Consider the following 23,899-nt stretch of genomic DNA (forward strand, 5'->3'; position numbering starts at 1 on the left):
AAGAGCTGTGCATGTAAACCTCACTCGCTTGGCCTCAAGAGGCGCACTAGTGAATGACTCCAGAAGCTGGGGTCTTTAGCATCTAGTTAGTGTTAAAGTCCTTGTTAGTGCCTGCCTTCCACGTCAGAGACCCCGGTTCGAATCCTGCTCAGAGCGGGTCGAGCAGGACCATTTACATTTCGTGTTGTGACCTGAATGGGAGTGAGGTTTATGGGGGGATTAGTGTAACGTAGGCCAGTAAGATCTGTGTGTGTAAATCTCACTCCCCTGGCCTCAAGAGGCACCTTAGGGGCTGCGGTCTTTAGCGCCCTTGTTAGCGAGACCACCTCCCACGCCAGAGACCCTGTTTCGGTTCCGCTCAGAGTAGATCGAGTAGGACTGTTTACATTTGGTGACGTGACCTGAATAGGAGTGAAGTTTGGGGGGTGAGGGTAACATAGACCAGTACGAGCTGTGTGTGTAAACCTCACTCCCCTGATCTCAAGAGGCACACTAGAGGCTACAAGCATCCTTGTTAGCAAGCCCTACTCCAGAGACCCCGTTTCAAATCCCGCTCAGAGCAGGTCAAGTAGGACCGGTTTTAATTTAGTGTTGTGACCCGGATAGGTGTGAGGTTTAGTAAGAGCTGTGCATGTAAACCTTACTCCCCTGGCCTCAAGAAGCACGTTAGAGACTATTGACTCTAGCGGTCTTGTTAGTATTGCTGCCTACCACGCCGGAGACCCCGGTTCGAATCCTGCTTGGAGCAAATTGAGTAGAACTGGTTAATGGTTGAGTAGGCTATTAAGACCTGTGTCTAAACCACACTTCCCTGGCCTCAAGAGTCATGTTAGTGACTGATGCTAGAGGCTGTGGTCTTTAGTGTCCTTGTTAGCTCTCTCGCTTTCCTTACCGAAGCCCCCGGTTCAAATCCCGCTCAGAGCAGGTTGAGTGAGACTGGTTACATAAACTACAACAGGTAAACGTAACCAGTGTGAACACAGTTCATTGTGACCAAAAATTATGCTAGAGTAGCAAGATGGATTGTTTTTTTTTTTACTGAAATACCAAGAGGTGGCTCATTGATGATGAACTTTGACTGGTTATCACTTGAGAACACAACACCACGAACCACATAACATAACAGTTACCTGATTTTAATTACCAGAACTGTATTATTGGTTTCTGATAAAGGAAAACTTAAATTTCTATCTCAGTAGAAAAAATTAATGTGCATCACTAATCTCACATTTTTTCTTAAACTCACTTAAGGAGTGCGTGAACTGACTTGACTCACTTAATCTTGATTTTCAGTGAATAGCAATGATATTTTTGAGGGATTGAAAGCTTCATTGCAAGTTAATATTCTATAGAGGAAAGAAAGAAAGAAAGAAAGTATTTTTTTGACTATTAGTAATCACAATGGAATGGTAATATAACCAATGCAGTTTTTTCTACACACCTATGCATCCCTAGTAATTGTCGATATTGTCTGTGTTTTTGCTTCCTGCATGACTTTCCTCTTCTCATCCCTCCTTTATCTGCTCCTCCATCTTTCCTCCTCTTAGTCCTATGTCACTGCCCTCGTTCTGTCTCCCCTCCTCTCTTTCTGTTTTCTCCAGTAGTGCTCCAGTATTGTAGTGAGTCATTCTGCAGCGGCTCTGGCTGATGGTCATGTGATTAAAAACTGCCTGACAACATTGAGACAGCCGGGCTCGCGTGCAGCCACACACAGCTTCGCGCCCCTGCTGCATCGTGAACGCACACACATAAGCGCATCACAAAGTGCATGCACTCCTATTCAGGTGTAACGTAGTAGTGCATGTGCCAAAGCCTCCCAGCCCTTTTATTTTTTCCAAAATGCGTGTTTTTCTGCAAAAGATTTGAATTTGGAGCAAGAACATGATCATACCAAACCTTTGCTCTTGATTCTTGCATGTTTATCTGTTCAGCATTAATGCACATTAAAAAGCTGAGGCATTTCTTAAAAATGCACTTTAATGGAACAGTGATTGAGTGATTTATCACACAGATTGATTATTCGGACAATAAACATGCATGTCTGGCCAAAATGCAGTCTCCCCCTTGTGTTGATTTCACCATAAATTTGTTTGATATATTAATAGTATATTACTTATATTTATAGCATATCGCTCATATGAACAAACATTTATATATAATTGCATTCTAAAAATGTATATTAAAAATTTATATTGATAAATTAATCACCCACACCCACACTCACACATATATACATACATGCATAGTTACATACATAAATACACACACACACATATGCATAAAAACGTAGTAGTATATTTATGTAAATACACACATATATATTATCAATTTATCAATATACATTTTTTTTTTTAATGTTTTAAATATTTCTATTTAGGTTTAATTTATTTTTATTTCAGTTTTGATTTATTCCCAGTTAATAATTTTAGTACTTTAACTTAAAGTTATTTTGAGTTTATTGCCAAGACAACATTTTTAATTTTCATTTAGTTTTACATTTTTCAACTAATAATTATATTTAATTTAATTTTATTTAATCTTTAGTTAAATTTACATATTTTAATGGTTTCAGTTAACCCTCATATATATTATATGCATGTATGTGTGTATTTATATTAAATATATTTTGATTTATAGTTTATATTCAGAATTCTTAGATTCTTGTAAATATAATAAATAATGAATATCATATATTGTGCATAGTTAATATTGTCTAATATATTATTACTTTTCTAATTACACATATATCATTCATCTTTGTCTAATTTTATGTGTGTATATATTAATACACTATTAAAACATGCTAATGTAAACAATCATTTTCACAATATTCACGGTATATATGACTGTTGTATCTGATTATATAAATTCATATTATATTTAGCTTTTTTTGCACGTTACATTTGCTAAATGTCATCGTAGCAGCCTTGCTATATTGTGATAATAGTCAGCTGCCTGTTTGCATTGCAGATTCTATCTGTGACCTCTCTTACTGATATGTCCCTGTGTATTTGTGCACTCAAGGTGGACCTGGGCCGCAGACAGGAGGTGGTGGTGTACGATCAGAGCACTAAGGACGCCGGTCAGCTTTCCAAAGACAGCTTCGTCCACATCCTCCTGAGCAAGCTGGACAGCACCTTCCACAGGGTGTCTCTGCTTACAGGTACAGAACACCAACACTTCCTGATACTTAAGCTAGGAAACTGATTAGCAGTTGAGGTCTGAACTGCGGGACAGGGACAGGGACTGGTTCTGGTGTACACCAGCAGATGGCGATTCTTACATCAGAGATCCTCAAACACACTCCTGCCCTATGCTGTCATTCCCTCACATTTACACTTTTCTCTCTCTCTCTCTCTCTCTCTCTCTCTCTCTCTCTCTCTCTCTCTCTCTCTCTCTCTCTCTCTCTCTCTCTCTTCTCTCTCTCTCTCTCTCTCTCTCTCTCTCTCTCTCTCTCTCTCTCTCTCTCTCTCTCTCTCTCTTTCTCTCTATTTTTTAATTTCCCTTTCGGCTCTGTCTTGTCTGAGTGCTTTTTTTGTCTGTGCAAATGAATCAGAGGCCTTGATGATTTATGTTGCGTGCTGACAGACATTTTTGTTATGTCATCATTTAAGGAATGCGCACACTCGGCTGGACGAGTACTCATGTTGCACAATGTAGTTGGCTAGTGAAAACACTCTTCATGGTTTGAGTTTTCATTTGCATTTTTCACACCAATAAACTATACTTCTGAAAGGTGGACCTGGGCCGCAGACAGATTGCATGTTTGGTTCAATTAAAACGAACCCTGGGGAGATTGCTCTGTTAACACAGTTCTTTTGAATACGTGTGAACGACATTCAAACCCTGGTGTGATCAAACAAACAGACCAAGACCACTAAAAAAGATGGATCTCGCTCCGCTTACAAACGAACTCCAGTGCGGTTCAAAAGAAATGTGAACACAGCACAGGCCAAATACATGTAAACGAACCAAAAACAGGACATTAGGTCACAAGATGAGGAATGTTTAAAAAACATATGTAGGCTACACAATTATAACAAGCGCATTAAGCCCAGCACACAGCATTGTTTTGTATGTTTAGTAAGTTCTGTCTCAAAATATATAGATGCACAATAAAAGCCGATCAATCAGATTGTAAACATATCCTGGTGCCTTTAGGTTCGGTATCTTTAGGTTCAGTGTTAAAATGCTAGCGTGAAGGCTAAGCGGACCAGGACTAAAAGTTTTTTTTTTGTTTTTTTTTTGGTCCAGACCAAACAGACCAATCGAAACAAACTACAAGTGTGAATATACTCTAAGTCTCGCCGTTTCCAACAAACAGGCTAAGACTTTGTTACAAATTGTATGCTTTATTTAATGCAATGCAACCTGGAAAATTTGTAAACCTGAGTTAGCATTTTAGCAGTTCTTATTCCATCGCCCTGAAGTCAATGTTTTTTAATGGGTTTTTGATTAAAGGGATAGTTCACCCAAAAATGAAAAGTTGATGTTTATCTGCTTAATCCCAGGGCATCCAAGACGTAGGTGTGTTTGATTCTTCAGTAAAACAAAAAATAAGAATTTATGCATGTCAGTGGGGTGTTTTCTATGAGAGTAAAAAACACATAGACATACGAATCCATATTAAACCCTGTGGCTCATGGAGACACATTGATGTCGGTTTCTGCAAGATATAAATGATCGGTTTCTGCAAGATATTCTCATCAGTGTTCTCTCAGCTTTGACATAGGCCTACTTAAATCTGCATATTTGTGATATTCACCCCAGGGGGTTATTTAATTTTATAAATTAAAATTAATTTAAAATTTTTTTTAAAAATCTTATTAAATGTATGCATCATCTTTCATGTTAAATTCTTACATTTGATTAATAAATTCAGTTATAATATTAAAAACACTATAGGCTGTTACCAATCAAATTAAATAATTTAAACTGCAAAAAATACAGCTGCAATAAATAATGTTATAAGATTGATGTTCTAAATAAAACATAAACATAACCGCCAATAGGGGGCAGAAAGTGATCGTCTTCATAAGTGAGTCATTGAGTCAAAATGTTGAATCATTTAGTAACAAAACACCGCCCTGAGTGTTGCTTTCTTTGTGTCGTTTTGGAACTATTTTGAAGAAATCATGGGTGAAATGAAACAAAAAAGGTTGTTTGGATCTAAAATGTAAGTAACTTAATATTAATTAGGCTACTTGTTTATTGGCTACACCATTCATGCTACACAATTCACAATTGCAAAGTCGACTTGTGTTATTAACAATATCACACAAAAAAAATTTACCCTAAAATGCAATGTAAGTCGCTTTGGATAAAAGCGTCTGCCAAATGCATAAATGTAACTGTAAATGTAAATAAATATTAACAACAACAAAAAACTCAGTTTTACCCCAGACAAAGAATGTCAAGCCCTTGGCTTAGGCTACAGACAGCACTGTATTCTCCTGTGACCAATGGTTTGTCTGTATGTGTATTCAGAGGCAGTGAGCAACGGCCTTTCAATATAATAATAAATAACTACTTTAATGCGAGAAAAAATAATTGTCGGCGTTAATTAATTAATGCGTTAACGCAATAATAACGCGTTAACTTGCCCAGCCCAAATATATATATATATATATATATATATATATATATATATATATATATATATATATATATATATATATATATATATATATATATATATATATATATATATAATATATAATATATAATCCTCATTAGTGCCTGTGCGGATGACACGGATCAGTTGAAAGATACATCTATGTAAATAAATATTTATGATCACGCCTGGTTTTGACCTTCTTCTGGCGGAAGTAATGGTGCTGGGAATACTAGAGGAGATTTGTCTGATATGAGGTAAAAAAATAACACATACTGTTCTGTTTCTTGCAGAAATTGATCGTTTCATGTCTTGAGACATCAATGTGTCTCCACGAGCCACAGGGTTTAATATCGATTCGTATGTCTATGTGTTTTCTACTCTCATAGAAATACACCCCATTGACATGCATTATACGAGCAACGGTTGGAGTTAAAAATCTTTATTTGTGTTCTATTGAAGAAACAAACACACCTACATCTTGGATACCCTGGGGGTAAGCAGATAAACATCACATTTTCATTTTTGGGTGAACTATCCCTTTTAATTCCTGAAATGAGGCCTGTGGTGAACACAAGCTCAAGATATTTTCACGTTTTGTTCTACGCCATCAAATAGATGAAGCTTAGTGATTAAATGAAAAAAAAATGCTGTTACGTGTGTTGTAAAAGGCAGTTGCTAGCAAGTGACTAAATGGGACTACATAGCTTGTCATCAGCCGGACAGGTAAACTCATCTATTCACTTTCACAGCCTCATAGTTTATATAATTAGCAATATATAGTAAATTGTTTTTTGGGGTAATTTAGAACGCACGTTTGTAAAATGCGTCTATAGGCGGGTGCACAACGCACATACATTCAGCTTATTACACACACAGGGTCGCGCAGCAGTACACAAACATTTTTTTAGATAAAAAATTAAAGGATTCAATGTAAAAGATTATCATTGTGTACATAAATATAAAAATGCCTAGATGTCATAATGGACAGTCATTGCATGTTTCAGAATTAGCCTACCTATTTGCAGTAATGACAAGCAAGCTGGCGTCATTGGACGAGCAGATTAATTTCCTCGCTAGAGAAGCGTTTAGTTTTTCCGCTTGCAATTTCCGCCATATAAATAGCGAATCCACCATGGTACAAGCACAACTGGCTTCTAAAGGGAATGTGAGGTGAAACTCTGATTGGTTTATTAAAACACACCCATGACTCATTAAGAGACTAGGTACAACCTTTTTAGGCCATGCACCTGATGTGCCGACCCTTTTACCCATCGTTAAACTAGCAAAAGTGGATTCGGACATGCCCTGAGGGCACTTACACCATATAATTTAGACCATGTGCCTAGAACGGTAAAAAAAGGGCCTACAGTCACCAGTGTTGAAGTTAGCAATAAAACCCATAATAATAATAAAACAAAGTAAAACACATTTTCACATGTCATAATTGTTATTTCTATTTATTTATTTTCATGTTGGAGTTTGGAAAATTACTCAAAAGCCCATCCTTGTCTGCAAACAAAGGAAAAGAGTAAATGATGTAATGCTGACTGTTTCGGCAGTTGCTACACACTGGTCTGACAGGAATCTCCTGCTGTCAATCAAATGATGATGTCATAATTCACAAAGATGCTGCTAGCTGCTAAAGGCATGATTTTGATCCAAAAATAGTATTTTTTTCACTTTCTTCTTTGCACACTTAATACCTATAAAAATAATAATACCTATAAATATTATTTTTTGTTAATAGCGAATGTCACAGCAAAGTTTGTCTCACAAAGTGACGAGTCTGTAGAAACCCTCACAGTAGGTAGTTTTTTTCTCTCTCGCTTCTTACTAAGCTGCTTGATCCAAATATGTCAGCAGTGAAAAGAAGCTCTAATTTATTTGTCAGGATTTGGAGAAATTTCACCCCGTCTGCAAATCTCTGATTATATGGCTGCTTGAGCTGAAGCGCCTGTCACTTTTTTGGGTAAGCTTCTGCAACCTTAAATTAGAAGTGTCACACATGACATGGATACGTAACACGGTCATCACTGAAGCTGAGACAGCACAACGTTGATTTTTTAAATATGCGTTCTTTGCTAAGGCAAGCATCCGTATTAACTACCCACTGTTGCTCAACCACTGCAAATATTGCAAGTATATTGCTGTTGGAGACGTGAAATATGATCTGTTTCTCAGAATTAATGATGTAATTAATTTTCAGACTCTGAAAATAGTTATTTGTGTACATTAAGTCAGGAAAGAAGACATACTTATTTTATTAAGACCATATTAAGACAATATGAATGACAAAATGGCTCTTGGCGGCCTTTGATAAACATTAAAGGACAGCTCTAGAGGAGATGATGTAATGTTTCTGGATGTACTCAGTCCACTACTTGCAGTAATATACAGACTATATATATATATGTTTCATGTGATCTGAATTTTTATCGACTTGTTTTCATTTAGTCACAGTATTTTCACCCACAAAATTTGTGTATTATTTATATTTTGCTTTTGTGTGTCAGAAATATCAGTTTACATTTCCAAACATTCCTTTTGCCATTAATTCAGTGAGATTTTTGTATGCACGCTATACAAAACAATATTTGGCCCCACTTTATATTAGGTGGCCTTAAGTACTATGTACTTGCATCAAAAAATAAGTAAAATGTACTTACTGTGTTCAAATTGTATTGCAAAGCACCTTTACTGATATTGAGGTGGGATACATGTAAAGTTGGGGACAGGTGTGGGGGTGGGGGTCATTTTAAGGGTAAGGTTAAATGTAAGGGAAGTGCCAACTGTGTAATTACAAATGTAACTACAGAAATTAATTACATACGTAATTACATTCAGGTATTTTTTAAAATGTCAGTACAATGTAAAAACTTGTATGTACACAATAAGTGCACTGTATCAAATTATTATTTAAAATGTTAGCACATGGTAGTTAAGCCAACCTTATATAAAGTGGGTCCTTTGGAAATATAAATTTTTTTTTTTTTTTTTAAAGAAGTATCTTATGCTCATTAAGCCTGCATTTATTTGATCAAAAATACAGAAAAACTGTAATATTGTGAAATATTATTACAATTTAAAATAATGGTTTTCTATTTTAATATGCTTTAAAATATATTTTATTCCTGTGATGCAAAGCTGTATATTTAGCATCCTTACTCCAGTCTTCAGTGTCACATGATCCTTAATGGGATGATTTGATATTCTATTATTATCAATGTTGAAACTGTTGTGCTGATTAATATTTTGTTTTGGAACCTGCTATACTTCTTTTCAGGAAAAAAAGGTAAAAAGAACAGAATTAGGAATCTTTTCTAACAATATAAAAATTTACGGTCCCTTTTTATCAATTATACAAATAAAAATGTATTTCTTTAAAAAAATAACCTTTGAACGGTTGTGTGTGTAGTGAAAATGAAAATAACTTTGTTATAATACCACTAACAGTTGACCGTGGAATATTTAGTAGTGAGGATATTTCACAAATGGACTTATTGCACAGGTGGCACGGTACCGTGCTTGAATTCACTGAGCTCTGAGAGTGACCCATTCTTTAACAAATGTTTGTAGAAGCATCTGCATGTGTGTGTGTGTATATATATATATATATATATATATATATATATATATATATATTCTACGTGGCATTGATTCAACAAGGTGCATTCTTTAGAAATGTTAGCCCATAGCATCTTGCAGTTGTTGGAGATTTGTGGGATGCACATCCAGGGCACAAAGCTACTGTTCCACCACATCCCAAAGATGCTCTATTGGGTTGAGATCTGGTGACTGTGGGGGCCGTTTTAGTACAGTGAACTCATTGTCATGTTCAAGAAACCAATCTGAAATGATTTGAGCTTTGTGACATGGTCCATTATCCTGCTGGAAGTAGCCATCAGAGGATGGGTAAATGGTGGTCATAAAGGTGATGCACACGGTCAGAAACAATTTTCAGGTAGGCCGTGGCATTTGAACGTTGCTCAATCGGCACTAAGGGGCCTAAAGTGTGCCAAGAATATATCCCCCACACCATTACACCACCACCAGCAGCCTACACAGTGGTAACAAGGCATGATGGATCCATGTTCTCATTCTGTTTACTCCAAATTCTGACTCTACCATCTGAATGTCTAAACAGAAATCGAGACTTATCAGACCAGGCAACATTTTTCCAGTCTTCAACTGTCCAATTTTGGTGAGCTTGTGCAAATTGTAGCCTCTTTCTCCTATTTTTTTGTGGAGATGAGTGGTACCCGGTGGGTTCTTCTGCTGTTGTATCTCATCCCCCTCAAGGTTGTGCGTGTTGTGGCTTCACAAATGCTTTGCTGCATACCTTGGTTGTAATGAGTGGTTATTTCAGTCAAGGTTGCTCTTCTATCAGCTTGAATCAGTGTCCATTCTCCTCTGACCTCTAGCATCAACAAGGCATTTTCGCCCCCAGGACTGTTGCATGTTTTTCCCTTTTCACACCATTCTTTGTAAACCCTAGAAATGGTTGTGCGTGAAAATCCCAGTAATTGAGCAGATTGTGAAATACTCAGACTATGCCAACAACCATGCCACGCCCAAAATTGCTTAAATCACCTCTCTTTCCCATTCCGACATTCAGTTTAGAGCATTGAAATGCATTGAAGCAACTGCCTAAATGCATTGAAGCAACTGCCATGTGATTGGTTGATTAGATAATTGCATTAATGAGAAATTGAACAGGTGTTCCTAATAAAAGTAAAATCACAGAGCGGGGTCAGGGCATGCTGAGGAGCACAGTGCGCAGAAGTCGCTAACTTTCTGCAGAGTTAATAGCTACAGACCTCCACACAACGCATGGCCTTCTGATTAGCTCAAGAACAGTGCGTAAAGAGCTTCATGGAATGGGTTTCCATGGCCGAGCAGCTGCATCCAAGCCTTACTTTACCAAATGCAATGCAAAGCATCAAATGCAGTGGTGTAAAGCACTCCGCCACTGGACTCTAGAGCAGTGGAGACATGTTCTCTGGAGTAACCAATCACGCTTCTCTGTCTGGCAATCCGATGGACGAGTCTGGGTTTGGAGTTGCCAGGAGAACGGAGCCTGACTGCATTGTGCCTGCAGTGTAAAGTTTGGTGGAGGGGGGATTGTTTTTAAGAGGTTGGTACCAACTTATTAACATGGTCATGTCAGATTCTACTGGATTCAACTGCGAGCCTTAATCAAGATTCTTATGAATTCAATCAATTAATATACTTTTTTAATGCGAACACTTAGTGCGCCTGTACAGCTAAACGCATAACCAAAAAATTTCAAAGTGTCCTCCATATGATATTGTGCATGAACAGAGGTGCTCCTCATAGAAAGTTTTATTCTTTTCCATTGATGGTGCTAATTCTTTTCAGAAGTTATGAGTGTTGTGTTTAAACTAGAGTTGCATGTCTATGTGGCATCTATTCTTGTTGGGTCTCCAGTAGTTTGTTTTTGTTCCATCTGTTACTTTTCTTTTTTGACTGCGAAACATGGCTGGTCAGTGTCTCCACCTCGTAGACAAAATTATTTGTGGAAAAAATGTGCAAGTGCGAGTTGAGCATACATTGTAGGTGCAGTAAAAGATATGTCTGCGCGTGTACAGGATGCCCTTACAATGCCAATGCTATCTACATCACAAGCACTGTACACATATCCTAAAGTATAGCTTGAAGGGATAGTTCACCCAAAAATTCTAATTAGCCCATGATTTACTCACCCTCAAGTCATCCTAGGTGTATATGACATTCTTCTTTCAGACAAATACAATCTGAGTTATATAAAAAAATATACTGGCTAATCCAAGCATTATAATGGGAGTAAATGACGGTCCTGATCAGTCACTGATAATGATACTGTTAGGATGCCAGCTTAAGAAGCTACATATGAAGAGAGTAAAGGCTGCTCACTAGGGTTTGAAACCGAGCTACTTGTTTTTGGTTTATCAGCAGATTAGATAAGGTGTTATGATCGGAATAGCGATGATTGTGAGTGATAGACTCTAAATGAACAGGAAGTTTATGACCACTTCCTGTCTCAGGCAGTCTCGGTTTTCTTAACTATAAATGCTATCTGGATAAGAGAGTGTTGTTTATGCACTAACCAACTGTGAAACTCCCTCAAACATGCATGCAGACTGATGCAACAGAAAGCAAGTGATGGTTTTAATGCTTGATAATACCATTTCAAATGTATTTCACAAAATGTTAGCACTTTATGTAAAAAAGGCAATTTTTGAGTGGTTTTATATGAGTTAGTTCGCCCAAAAATCAAGCGTATAGCGTCAGTTCTGGCAGGTCACGTCAGTCAAGCTCGCGTCAGCTGATCACGTCTACCTATAGGAATACGACTTCTATCACCGCATATATACACTCACCTAAAGGATTATTAGGGACACCTGTTATATTTCTCATTAATGCAATTATGTAATCAACCAATCACATGGCAGTTGCTTCAATGCATTTAGGGGTGTTGTCCTGGCCAAGACATTTACATTTACATTTATGCATTTAGCAGACGCTTTTATCCATGTTGGTTCTTTTCTGTTTACCCAAAGGGGGGTTATTGCTACTCGCCCTGCTCTTATCCACGGTAGGCTGCAATGCTAGTTATTGACCATAACAGAACCATACCAATCAATCAATCAACTTTATTTATATAGCGCTTTTACAATGACAATTGTTTCAAAGCAGGTTCACAGTGTTAAACAGGACAATATTGCAACAAAATTTTGACAAAAAATTGTTTTGACAAAAAAAAACAGCAATTCAAACTGACATCAATACATGTGTCAAGGGTTCAAGGGTCATGGTTACGCTTCGCTAGTTATTTTAGTCTATACAGTTTTAAATATGGATATTTTTCTTACACAAATGCACCACTTCGCTTTAGAAGGTATTTATTAACCCACCGGAGCTGTGTGGAGCAGTTATATGATGGATAAATGTACTTTTATGGACTTCAAAAATGACCTAACAATTCACTGCCATTATAAAGATTGGAAGAGCCAAGACATATAACATTTAAATATCACTCTGATTGTGTTTGTCTGAAAGAAGAATGCCATATACACAAGGATGAGTAAATAATTGGCTAATTTATATTTTGGGGTGAACTATCCCTTTAAAGAAGTTTGTCCTGCAACTGTTGTGAAATCTTGGTCAGTGGACCTTAGACTTGCATTGCAAAAAATAAATACCTACAATAAATATCTAAAATGATACCACCGTCATTTCACCAAATTGTGGAAGTTCAATAGGCATAGTGGTGAATTATAGCAAAGAAATCGTTAGTTAATATGTTTAGCTTGCAAATTTGGCAGCTAGCCAGCATAATTGGCCATGTTTATGGAGTAATGGAAATGGAGGATGACGTGAAAGATTTAGTCTGCCTTAAACTTGTTGAAAAATATGCAAGTCTATATTGCAAAGAGTCTAATCATTTAGTTTGTGAACGTTACATAGTGACTTCCTTTACCTTACTGCAGGGTTTAGCTTAGACTGTTCAGACTGTTAGCCTGTTCTCACAACGCCCTTAGCCAGTGTTTCCCTGTGGAACTGGGCTACATTAACATTGTATTAATGTGCTGGCAAGCGGGCTGTTTTTCATGTCCGCGGGTTGAAGCGACCCCAATAATGGGATATTTATCTAATGCAAATTTTAGCAGAGTAACCCCGCCAAAAAAACGCAGATTTTACCCCCAGAATGAGATTTTTACCTGTGGAGGTTTTGTTCTGAAGACCTGGCAACCTTGCCCTTGGCTAAAACTGATATGTTGTGTGTGGGTGTCTGTGTATGCATGAGCCACCTGTATGATCCCTTGAATTGTTTCCTTATAATAGAGGAAACCACTTAAATTACTCGGTCATTTATTGTCGTAGATAAGAGTAAGACACCATTCAAAACTGTAAACTGTTTGCTTTTATTGGTATACTATCACAATAAAAAAATATATATAAGGAATAAATAGGCGAGATATATTTCATAAACAAGTTCACGGAAAGTAAACAGAGAAAGCAGTTCTAAATTGAAGAACTGCTGTCTCTTTTTCCTTTCCGTGAAAAAGTTTGTAGAGCGTGTTAAAAAAATGAAGCGAAACTCAGCAACGTATCCATTCTAAATTAATTTAATTCTAATTTAAAATAATCATGTCCAGTAAATATTAATGATCAGTTAACAAGCTTCGGTTTTCAGTTAGTGGAAAAACTAACTGAACATCCCTAGTGTAAATAAATTATAACTAGTGCTGTCATTTGAATTTGAAAAAAAATAAAAATAAAATAATGAATGATGAATGAAAATATCAGAGTTTTGAATATTTTTATATTGTAATACCTTGCTCTTAACTTAAGTTACTCTCCAAATTAATGTAGAAACAACTTGAAGACAGTGTATTTTAAATATTTGTTGTAATGCCATCATATGAAAGAAGGCATCACTGATTCTAAAACTGCTACTGATCTGTCTATGAAATAATGTTTTATTTTATTTAAGGGAACTTAAAACAATCTTCACATAAACCCATTATAATAAATGTCATATTTACCTGTGGCATTCATATACAGTATAATCAATATAAAGAAATTTTATAAAGTTATCAACACATTACAGTCTTGACTACATAAATTATAAATCAAATATTGATTAATCCTCATTAAAGCTACAATTGTCTCTGTTATCTTTGTTCTTTGATTAACGTCAGACATCACACCAACTGGTTTATGCTGCTGTCACTTTAAGAACATGATGTGGATTTGACGCGCTGTTGTGCGCATCTCATTTCCTCTCTTCAAATTAATTTAAGATGTTATTTAACTTGTTTAAGACTGCTCTTATCAGAATACTCAACCAAACGGTCATTTTGGCTTAATTCTGTGTGTTATTGTTTGTTCAAGTGCTAAAGAGAACTGGATTCTGGCACGCTGTCTGAGCGTGCAATACTGATGTTGGTCTTTCTGAGCGTAGTGTGAGTGTGTGTCAGGACAGTCACAGACAGTGCATTCTCTTGACTTGACGCTCTTGAATGGTTCAAAAGCGTTTGCCTGAATAAGAATGTGATCATATAATGTAAGGCTAGCCAAAGGATGACCGAAATAAAGTATATATCGCATGAGTTATCACGCTAATTTTGACAGCACTAATTATAACGCATCTGAACCAGCTCTTCGGGTCCACCTGGTTGACTGACATTAACATTGTCTTTGTTGCCTGTTGAGATGTCCTGCTGTTTCCTGTTAATGTGTGGCAATCACAGGTTCTTGGACTGAAATGTTATGCATGCTGTTGTTGAATTTGATCTTCCATCTCCCTCCACAGGCATCTCATCCACGCTGTCCTTCTTATTGGAATGGAACACACACATTTACACACACAGAGTTCACAGCCTGAAGCTTTCACACCTTACCCACAGGGATGTGCAGCGGAACATACACGCGTGTCATACAGATGTGCAGTCACGCTTAATCTCCCTAGCTTGATGCCATCTGCCTTTGTTTTTCTATGCATGGTGGGACATCAATTTCACTGGGTCACCTAGATGCATTTACATGTGCCATTTTCTCCAGGTATTGTTTGAGCCAATGACATCATACACGTTTTTTGCTTTATTTATTCATACATCATTTTTGGTATTAAAATCTGCATAAAGATCTGAAAAAGCCAATATATTTACCAGCCCAGACCCTCGTTTCAAAGAATACAGGACAGAAGTAATTGAAAGTGGACAAAAGAGACAGAAAAAAAAACACATCAGGGGCCTCATTTATAAAACTTTCCGTAGTTTTCATCCTAAAAGTTGCGTACGTAGCCTGGTAAGCCAGACCCACATCAAGATGTTGGGTCTGGGAACTCACCATTGGCAGGGCTCAATCCAAGGGGCGGGATAAACTGTTGTCTTTCAAACTCAAGACTCAAACTGCAACAGGATAGTGCTACAATCAACCAGAGAAACGAAGAAGGTGAAGCAGTCCACAGAGCTAGTTGATTTAACTTTTGCCGTATCTGGTCGGCAAAACACTGAACACATCTTCCTTTTTTGCCATTCTTTGATCTTTTCTCAAAGAAAAGCATAACTCCAAGTCTTCCAGAGTCACGGCCAAAGCAGATTCAAAAGGTGATGTTCGCCAGCTGCTTCATTTTCAAGTAGCACGCAACTCTGCCGTCATTATGTTAAGCCCGATCACCGACTTTGTACACGATGTGATTGGCCTGACTAGAGTTTGGTTTTTCCAGCTCGCAAGCCAACGGAGAGTTGCTTGACGCCCTGGCTCCAAATTATATTAAAGCACAAAAGCTTTAAGATTTATAAAACCATGTGGCAGAACCCATGCAAAATTCCCTTTATAAATCCAGTCAGCGGAAGATGTGCATACACTCATCTCCATCCCGTGTCCACCATATATGGAGCTGAAATCACCATAAACAATGCCTCGTTTAACTATGTATATCCTTTTCTGCATATAATTTGCATATGCATATTCATCCACGTTTAACCAACCCAGGCTCATTGGTAATATGTGACTCTGCCTACATTTTTGCAACACCCAAAATATGTACCTCCAGGTACGTTTACCTGCACTTTTTGGGTGAAACGTCCACTGAAGGCGCTAAGTGGTAATATTTTTTCTCCGTTCCCAGACTGATCTCATGAAATGGTGTATGTATGACACGCCAATTCGTATGCCATTTTGCCGTGCTATCAAGACGCATAATCGCTTTTTAGCGTGTTTATCAACGGTGTTTCATTCTATCCCCCTACACTGCCCCTACCCCTAAACCATCACACACACACACACAACAGCCCCTAAACCTACCCATCACAAGAAACATTCTGCATTTTTACATTTAAAAAAAAACAATTTAGTATGTTTATAAATCCATTTACCTTGTGGACACACACACACACACACACACATATTCAGACACATTTTGAACGCGTAACTCAAACGCTTCCCTAAACCTACACTGATAAAAACAACTTGTAAGATTTACTTGATAAAATCTTTGTAACAATTTGTAAAATTTACTGCTGCGATATCAAGTACAACTTACTTGCCAATATCAAGTAAAATGTACTTAACTATAAATGTAACATTTGCAAAGACATTAAGTAAATGTTACTTAATTATATTTAACTTAGCATGTTGTATTTATTAAAAGTAATCAAGTAAATTTAATTTTAAAAGGAGCATAACTATTGTGAAAATTTTATAAATCTGTATTATTTACTCTTATGAAGTAATTAACTAGATTTTATAATGTTTGTCCATTTGACATTTTGAATTACTTAGTTGAATTAATTTATATTACTCACTATTATTATGTAAATGTTGCTATTTTAAACCAAATAAATGTAATAATGTTATCTGCATCAAATACATTTATCACAAATCACACATAAATACAATGAAGTTGAACAGTTTATTATGTCAAAATTTAACCATTAAATCAGTAATGTTCACATCAACTGATTAAGTAGTTAAGGTACATTCATTATAATTTACAATAACTGTAGAATTAACCATGTATGGTTCAACTAAACATCAGCAGCCAACAGTGGCATAACTAACATTAATGGGTTAGTTCAGCCAAATATGAAATGTATCACATTTGAGTCCAAAAATAACAAAAACTACGACTTTATTCAGCATTGTCTTCTCTTCCGTGTTTGTGTTCAATCCTCAAATAAAGATTCAAACGGTGAAGAGAAGACAATGCTGAATAAAGTCGTAGTTTTTGTTATTTTTGGACCCAAATGTATTTTGGATGCTTCAAGAGACTCTAATTAACCCACTGATGTCTCATATGGACTACTTTGATGATGTTTTTATTCCCTTTCTGGACATGGACAGTATAGTGTGCATACACTTGCATACGCTCTCGGACTAAATATAAAATATCTTAAACTGTGTGTTAAGATGAACGGAGGTCTTACGGGTGTGGAGCGACATTAGGGAGAGGAGTTAATGACAGACATTGCATTTTTGACTGAACTGAACTAACTTAACCCTTTAATGACGAGCACATGCATAGTCCAGCTGAAACAGAATGGTCACTTTTCCTTAATGCTCATTCACACATCGACTGGATCCTCTCGATCAGCTCCATGGACGACCATCTTAAGGATATGTTCAGCGGCAACACTGCGACTGTCCTCCTGCATACAGTTTGTAAGAAAGAAAGAACACAATTCCATTTAAGAAATAGAATTACATTTATAACATTACATTTTATATTCATTAAAAAGGTGACCGGACCTTCATGTCGTTAGCTCACTAAAATAGAATTGCTGACATTCATGCACTTGTTGCTAACGTTATACATCAATGCTTATTTGGTATCAGAGTTCACCTGCCATCCAAACTTTCCTTCTTTAGTGCAGAGTGCAGACTAACTTATGCTTTGATATAATAATTGCTGTGAAATTTTCAGTGGATATAAAAACAACTAACTTAGACACTTTTAAAAAATGCTAACATTAGCTAGAGGACACACACAGGCAGCCAGCACTTAATTACGGCCAGCTAACATTAAATTATTTTGAAGTTAACCAGACAGGGTGACTTTTTCGACAAGAACGTGGCTAACTACATTTAATCCCCTCTATCTTTGACTAAACACCAGTCTCAACTTTATAGAAGTGGATAATGCTTTAGCTTTAGCTACCGTTATTGTGATTAAAACTCACTTTTAGTCAATTTTAAACCGTAACGTCTATGCAATAATCAAACCATCAAAACGAAGTACAACGTTATCACAAATCTAAAATAGAAAGGTCAGAACTTACCGAGAATAAGTCAGCCATGTAAAAGCGACATCCCAAACCGACCGTCTCTGCCACTGAACAGGGATATTTTTGAGCAACAACAAAAACGGGCGGGCAGATTCACTTTGCTTTTCAGATTAAAATTTACTTAGTATTTTTAGGTGAATGTGCTGTGACTATAAAACATTAAATACTATTTGTAAATATATGGTAAAATTTACTCTTTCTTCTCAGTTAATTTATTACATTAATAAATTGTGTAAATTTTACATAAGATATATAGTTCCAACTTAATCTTGATTTTACAATGTATAAATTACATGAATTAATGTAATAGATTTTACAATACCACAAAGTCATTTTTTTCAGTGTACCCATTTGTGTATTATAAAAACAGGATATAACAGGCAGATATGATTGCATGCATAATTTATTCAAAAAGTACAAATATCCCAAGTGTTCCGAGGCCAAACGATTGATTTGTGTGAAGAAAATCCCCAAAAGCGATCAGAACGTCGAGTCTATCCACCAAAGATTAATACCGGTAATACATTTCAAATATTGCCGCCGCAAGTAACGTCATGTCAGCTTTGACAGCATTGGCTATCGTGTGTCTCGTGACCAATTGCGTTATTACGTCAGCTTTGATTGTAAAATGTCATTGGCTCTCGTGTGTTTCTTGACCGATCACGTCACTTGCCGTGTGTATCATTTGAAATTAGAAATATGAATGAACGACTGCGTGTGTGTGTGTTCTGTTCACAAAGTAGCGCGATCATCATTTCAACGACTAAACATTAAGATCAACTCTGTTCTTCACATGAAGATATCGTATGACTTCAGAAGACTTGGAATGCAACATGAGTTAATACTTCTATACTGTTTTTTGGTCAGTTTTTGCAATAAATACATGTGACTGTACATTTATTTGCCTGTTACGTGTTTTATATTGTTGAGAGTGGGTAGGTTTAGGGTAGGAGTGGAGTAAGTAGCTCCAAAATATAAAATTAGGCTATAAATATGAATTCTGTGAGATCAGGTTGGCGAAATCACATGGCATAGACATACACGCGGAGATGATGGTTTTATATTTTATATTTAAAAAATATTACCACTTAGCGCCTCCGATGGACGTTTCACCCAAAAAGTGCAGGTAAATGTACCTGGAGGTACATATTTTGGGTGTTGCAAAAATGTAGGCAGAGTCACGTATTTCCAATGAGCCTGGGTTGCGTTTAACACTCAAGACATTAGGAAGATCCAGGAGAAGTGCCCATACAAGGAACTTCGCACTTTATGACATCATGCAGGGCCAAAAAACTTTTCGTAACATATATATATTTTTTTTACATTTTGGCACGAGAATCCAACTCTTTAACAGTGTAAATTAGTCAGAATGTATTAAAATGGCAAATGGCATTAGGACACCCCCCCCCCCCATTTAAATCATTATTTTATTTATTCAAACTGTTATTGTGAACATGCACTATATTTATGATAAGAACCCATAAGGAGGATTCAAAGTGGTTTTCCTTCATCTGCATAAGTATCTCAGCTCACCAACTGCTCAGTCTCCAAAATGTTCATATGCATGGGTCAAATTTTCCCGTCAAGTTTGTTTTAATAAATCACAACTGGTGCGTAGGGAGGGCCTATTTTGTGCATATGCATCGGTTGTAAATGAGGCCCCATGTGTGAACAGAAATAAGTCTCCCTCATCCACTTGTGATCCAATCTACCAAAATGCATCTTAATACCTGGTGTTAATACCTTAATACCTAAAATCTGAAAGTAAGATTGCAAAATGTCATGTGGTGTGCAAAACCTAAATTTATGAATGAACAAATTAAGATGACTTGAAAATGATTAAGATATATACATCCACATGTATTCATTGTGAAAATGTTACTTTTTATTTGACTTTTTACCACAACAATTTTTTTTTATAGTTTAAAACTTTTCAAAATCCAATTTTGTTTCATCCAAATGAAACCAACATTATTTCAAAGAGTACACTGTAAAAATTATATGTTCAATAAGTAGACAACATAGGTTTTTACATTGTTTTAACTTATCAAAATAAGTTAAGAAATGTTAAACTTTTTTTTATTAGTTATTCAAGATGTAACTCATTTTTTAAAGTCAGTTTAACATAATTTAAGTTGAAATAACTTAAACATTCAAGTCGATTGTACTGCAAAAGTTCAAAATTTGCCTTTTTTTTTTTTTACAGTGTTAGTTTTTTGTTTGACACATTTTAAACTTCCAGCTGCTCTAAAATTGCTCACTCAAAAAGGATGAATACAATGTCTTCTGTACCACCAATAGTTAACACAGCAAAAGTGGGAGGAATTCGGCAGAAAGTAGCAAATTATGCTCAATTAGAAGATGAAAGTTTTAGCTTGGCATGGAGCAGAGCGTGGCTGTTCCTTCCCCCTTTGTATTTAGCTGCTTTTGGAGCTGAATTCAGCTTTGTCTCACTCCCGGGCTTCTATTATGCAACTGGGCGTTTCTTGCTGAAGTGTTTGTGTGTGTTCGCCAAAATGAGGTAATGAACAGGTGGTGACGCATTTGCTCTAAAACAATATCAATATATCCTTTCACTGTAAGCCTGCCCTCAACATTACGTTCTCTCTCAGACTCCAGACTCACCACAGTCAGCCAAAGCTCCAGTTTTTGCAGCCATTTCTACGACCAGTTGAGGTAAAGGACAGGAGGGCATTCATGATTTAAACCAGCACAGGAAAAGTCTGACAGACTTCTCTGGAAAAATGTTTCCTATTATATTTGCACGACTTTAACTGTTCTAAGCCAAGATTATAAAAGACGAATCATATTTTTAGCCTAAACATTCAGCATTGCAAGATACATTTGACACATAAATATACTGGTAGTCCAACTTTGAAGTCAATGAAACGAACAAAAATGCCACTAAATTAGATCCCGCTGTTGTTTTTTACATGAATGCATTTACCACACTGTAAAAAAAAACTTTTGTTTTTTGTTGGTTTAACTTAAAAATGTAAGTAACCTAGTTGCCTTAAAATTTTGAGTTTATTGAAATTAAAATTTTGAGTTGATACAATGAAGGAAATTTGTTTAATAAATAGAAACTCAAAATATAATTGTATATGAACCACATAAAAAATTTGATAAATCATGAAAATAGCACTATTTGGCATGTTTCACTGCGTCATCAGAAATAAAACACACAATTACTCAATATGCTTACAAAATCTTTTAATAATATTTTAATAAAGGTTGTCAAATCTAAAAAAAAATGTTCATTGTATTAACACAAAATTTTAATTTCAATGAACTCAAAATTTTAGGGCAACCAGGTAACTTTTTTGCTAAATAATTTTTTACAGTGCAGATGGTTTTATCCAGGAACAAAAGCAATTTTTCAAAGTGCCAACTATAATCATAATATGCCACTGCAAAAAAAAAAATGCTTCTCTTAACATTTTTGTTTTGTTTCCAGTCCAAATATCAGCAAATTCTTAAATCAAGATGCATCAATTATATTGGTCAAATGACATAAGATATTATATCTTGTTTTCTGAGGAAATAAATCTAAATTAAGTGAGTTTGGAAAAAAATCAAGAAAAAAAAAAGCAAACTGATCTGCCAATGGGGTAAGAAAAACTTGCAAACTTTCCAAAAGAGACGAGATTACTTTTTGTACCTGATTGGCAGATATTTTAGCTTAGTAAAGTAAAATTAAGTAAAAACTCACTTAATTTTGCATTTACAAGATAAGTAAAAGGACATGAGATATTTTCTGTTTTCTTGAAAATCAAATAAAAATTAAGCTTTTAAAACAATCAAAATTATTTGCCAATGGGGTGAGACACAAATCCTGTGTCTTGTTTCTATCCCAAACAGATATAAGATTATTTTCCTCACCCCATTGGCACTTCATTTAGATTTTTCCCCAGAAAATAAGAAAAAATATCTTATGTCATTTTACTTATCTAGTAAATGCATCTTGATTTAAGAACTTGTAGATATTTGGACTGGAAACAAGAACAAAATGCTAAATAAGAAGCATTTCTTTGCAGTGTATAGCTGCAACCTTTCACACCAGGTAACTCCAATAACTTAGTTATATGACTTAGCCAGGAGGACAGTTCCCCTAGGAACATTTTCCAGGTTGCCAGTAGGAACTCTTAAGTGATGTTGTTGTGACTTTTATTTTTACAACGCTGCAGACCTTTATTTTGAAGGAGCTGTGAACGCCAAAGCCTGAGCACACATCGCTTCTCAGTCTTCATTCGTTTGCTATCTGTCTAACAGTCATGTCTAATACATTATTAGATATAGAACTGTTATACAACGAAAGTAGACAGTATATGAAAAAGTATCAGCGTTTGCTGTGTGCTTGATGTCCAATGTCGCTAGCTGAGAAGAAATACATGTTTCTCTTGGTTCCCCTCAAAGTTGCATTGGATTTTCTTTTTAGTGTATAGGTTAAGAGGTCCATCTGTCACTGTTTTCCACTGTTTATGTTCATAAAGTTAGTTCTAAAGTAAATATATAGGCTATAATCTATGTGTGTACATGGCTTTTTATAAAATGGCGGGAGTTGGTGTTTTACATGCGTTCGGCCAATCAGCACACACATCACTGGTAGCTCCTATAGTGCTGGGTTAGATCCTACTCTTGGGGGAACTGATTTAGCTCCTACTTTCAAGAAGTTTCTAGATCGTTACAGCGGTGCGAACACACCAAAAAGTCTGTACTTTCGCCATTAGTTCTAGGAACTGAAAATGTTCCACAGGTGGGAAAGTATCTTATGCCGGACAGATTCAAACTTACGTTTTCCAGAAAGGCACCAAGGCTCAACATTTGTACTTTTAGAAGTTATTACATATAAATATAGAAGCAAAAAAATGAAATGATGCCTAAAATTGTGCAGCCTATAATGGAAATGCTATCCGATTCCACATTTTTTCATAGTAGATCAAATGGGTAAGCAAAATCCCAAAACTTGCATTTGACCCAAGTCATATCTAAAGAACCAGAATCTTATAAATGGGCTGTTTTTGGGCCAGTAGAAAACACCTACAAACCATCCAGAACACCCTAGCAACCCCAAAGCATTTCCCTGAGACCACTAATTTACTCGAACAAATACCACTTTTTTGGGGGATCGTTTATTGGATGCTTTTAGATGATGTGAGGAATAGCAACATAATGTGAACATTGAAACCCTAGTCATAATAGACATTTTGTAAAACAAATCTTGAATCAGTTTAGAAGGTTAAAAACTAAAACATTGTCATTTAGCAACTTGACTTCCTTTGTTGATGTATCCCATGTCCATTATCGTCCCAGGGCAGCACGGGGATCAATGTTTCTATTGAAAAAGAGCCACTGTTGCCATTACTATGAGGTAAGCTCTCGAGGGACGATCTTGGTGCTCTGTTATTTTCAACACACACACACACACACACACACAAAACTCTTTCTCTCGCTGTATGTCTTTCTGATTAGAGCATGGCTCTATTTT

At 36.2% G+C, this 23,899-nt stretch overlaps 1 protein-coding gene across 6 annotated transcripts in view; it reads left to right on the forward strand.

The window, feature by feature from the left end:
• Positions 1–23,899, forward strand: part of dusp8a (dual specificity phosphatase 8a) — a 65,239-nt gene that overhangs the window by 23,681 nt on the left and 17,659 nt on the right. For all 6 annotated transcript variants that reach the window (XM_067435780.1, XM_067435785.1, XM_067435782.1 and 3 more), the window contains one exon: positions 3,025–3,163. In XM_067435780.1, the coding sequence (XP_067291881.1) occupies positions 3,025–3,163 (139 nt within the window). The remainder of the gene's footprint in view (positions 1–3,024; positions 3,164–23,899) is intronic.

Source organism: Pseudorasbora parva, chromosome 25 (genome assembly GCF_024679245.1).
Source record: "Pseudorasbora parva isolate DD20220531a chromosome 25, ASM2467924v1, whole genome shotgun sequence".
Lineage (NCBI taxonomy): Eukaryota > Metazoa > Chordata > Actinopteri > Cypriniformes > Gobionidae > Pseudorasbora > Pseudorasbora parva.